Source organism: Penaeus chinensis, chromosome 19 (assembly GCF_019202785.1).
Source record: "Penaeus chinensis breed Huanghai No. 1 chromosome 19, ASM1920278v2, whole genome shotgun sequence".
NCBI lineage: Eukaryota > Metazoa > Arthropoda > Malacostraca > Decapoda > Penaeidae > Penaeus > Penaeus chinensis.
In genome coordinates this window covers 28,698,857-28,701,356 of record NC_061837.1, presented here as the reverse complement: position 1 = coordinate 28,701,356, position 2,500 = coordinate 28,698,857, and the positions used below count along the sequence as shown (strand labels likewise).

Sequence of the window (2,500 nt, the reverse complement as noted above, 5' to 3'; positions counted from 1 at the left end):
TAGCCCCCCCTCCCTCCCCCCCAAAAAACAAGGAAAAAGTCCCATTATGTGTATATTTAGATTCTATGCTGATATTGTTAGTTAGAGAGAGGGAGAGAGAGAGAGAGAGGGAGGGAGGGAGGGAGGGAGAGAGAGAGAGAGAGAGAGAGAGAGAGAGAGAGAGAGAGAGAGAGAGGGAGGGAGGGAGGGAGGGAGAGGAGAGAGAGAGAGAGAGAGAGAGAGAGAGAGAGAGAGAGAGAGAGAGAGAGAGAGGGAGAGAGAAAGAGAGAGTGAGAGAGAGAGAGAGAGAGAGAGAGAGAGAGAGTGAGAGAGAGAGGGAGGGAGAGAGAAAGAGAGAGAGAGAGAGAGTGGTCACATGTATGGTCGAGGACACTGGATATGCCAGTACAATTAAATCATGAATATTGGATAACTACAATATCGTCAATAATAATAATTATTATTTTATTTTTTTACAAACATTTTGAGTATAATCAAGATATAAGTTCACTTGTAGTTATAAAGTATTCGACGGTAAGGGTCAGAATCGCCTGCTCTGGGGGCACTTCGCCATTGTCGTTACTTTCTGGGCGCAGGTCAAACTTGGCATTAAAGGTCATTAAAGGGAAGGAGGAAGAGATGGGAGGGAGGGAGAAAGAGAGCGAGAGAGAGAGAGGGAGGGGGGCACAGCCAAACAAAGAGAGAGAGAACGAGCGAGGAGAGAGAGAGAGGGGGGGGGGAGGAAGACACAGACAAACAGAGATAGAGAGAGAAAGCGAGAGTGAGGGTGAAGGGGGGGGGGGTGAGGGAGGGAGGGAGGGGGGGGAGAGAGAGAGAGAGAGAGAAAGAGAGAGAGAGAGAGGGAGAGAGAGGGAGGGAGGGAGGAGGAGAGAGATGGAGAGAGAGAGAGAGAAAGAGAGGGGAGGGAGGGAGGGAGGGAGGGAGGGAGAGAGAGAGAGAGGGAGAGAGAGAGAGAGAGAGAGAGAGAGAGAGAGAGAGAGAGAGAGAGAGAGAGAGAGAGAGAGAGAGAGAGAGAGGCAGAGACAGAGGGAGAGAGAACGAGCGAGATAGAGAAAGAGCGAGAGAGCAAAAAACAGACAGAGATCGAGTGAGCGAGAAAAAGAAAAACGTGCGCAGCTACAGATTTCCCGAGTTTAATCCTGCTGTCATTGACACTACGTGACAGCCTCCAGCCACGTGTGAAAGATTCTCTACATTTTCGACGTAAAAGTTGCCATATGCCTACTGTATCTCTATGGCGTTTCCTCTTTTTATTCCGTTACTCTTCTTATTCTGCTGTTATTAACTTTAACATTACTATTGCTTTTATCACTATTTTTGTTATTATCATTAATATTGTTGTTATTACTGTTAGCGTTGTTCTTCTTTATTAGTTTTATTATCGTTACTAATTTTCATATTCTTAATATCAAATTTGTTATTATTATTGTTATTTTTATTATCATTATTGTGATTATCATTACTAGTAGCAGTAGTAGTAGTAGTAGTAGTAGTAGCAGTATCCTTATAATTTTTGTTATCATCATTATTATCATTATTGTTCCGTTATTATCATTATCATTATCATTACTATTATTATTGTTGTAATTATTATTATTATCATTGTTATTGTTATTACTGTGATCGTTATTACTATTATTAATGTTATTGTCATTCTTCTTATTTTTTTATTATTACTACTATTACTATCACTGCTATTGTTATTACTGTGGTTATTATGATTATTATCATTGTTATTATTATTACTATTATTATAATTATTATTATAATTATTATTATTATTATCATTATTATCATTATTATTGTTATTATTCTCATTGTTGTTATTGTTATTACTATTATTATCATTATTATTATCACTATCATTATTACTGTTATCATTATTATTTTTGTTGTTGCTGTGATCACTATTATCATTATTGTTATTACCATAGCTATTGTTATCCCTATTATTACCATTACCATCATTATTATTATTATTATTATTATTATTATCATCATCATCATCAGTATTGTTGTAGTAGTAGTATTTTATCATCATTATTACTGTCATTATTTATATTACCATTGTTACTATTATCATTATTATAGTTATCATTATCATCATTAGTAGTCGCACTAAGAGTAACAGCAGCAGCAGTAACAATCGTATTAGTAGCAATAGTACTATTAATAGCCGTAGTAGCAATAGGAATAGTATCAGTATCAGTAGTCATAGTAGTAGTAGTAATATTAATATGAACTGTATTATCTGGATTGTTTCATCATCATCCATTACATTCATCTCAGTCAACATCATCATCACCAACTCGAAAACCAAAATGAACCAAACAGAAAGACGTTCACGACAACAACAACAAAAAAAAATATATATAAAATTTAAAAAAAAAAAATACTAGCAACAGATAAAAATGGAAAACCTATAACACAAACAAACCTCACTGACTTCGCCCGAGTCTAAGGGACCAGCCTACCACTCCACCACGCCCCCTCCCGCAGC

General features: G+C 37.1%; 1 protein-coding gene across 1 annotated transcript in view; it reads left to right on the top strand.

Annotated features, from left to right (window-relative positions):
- The window catches only part of LOC125034989, an 18,724-nt gene that overhangs the window by 8,179 nt on the left and 8,045 nt on the right, over positions 1-2,500 (top strand). The window contains exon 4 of the mRNA XM_047627035.1: position 2,500. This exon is cut by the window's right edge and continues 162 nt beyond it. Coding sequence (XP_047482991.1) covers position 2,500 — 1 coding nt within the window. The remainder of the gene's footprint in view (positions 1-2,499) is intronic.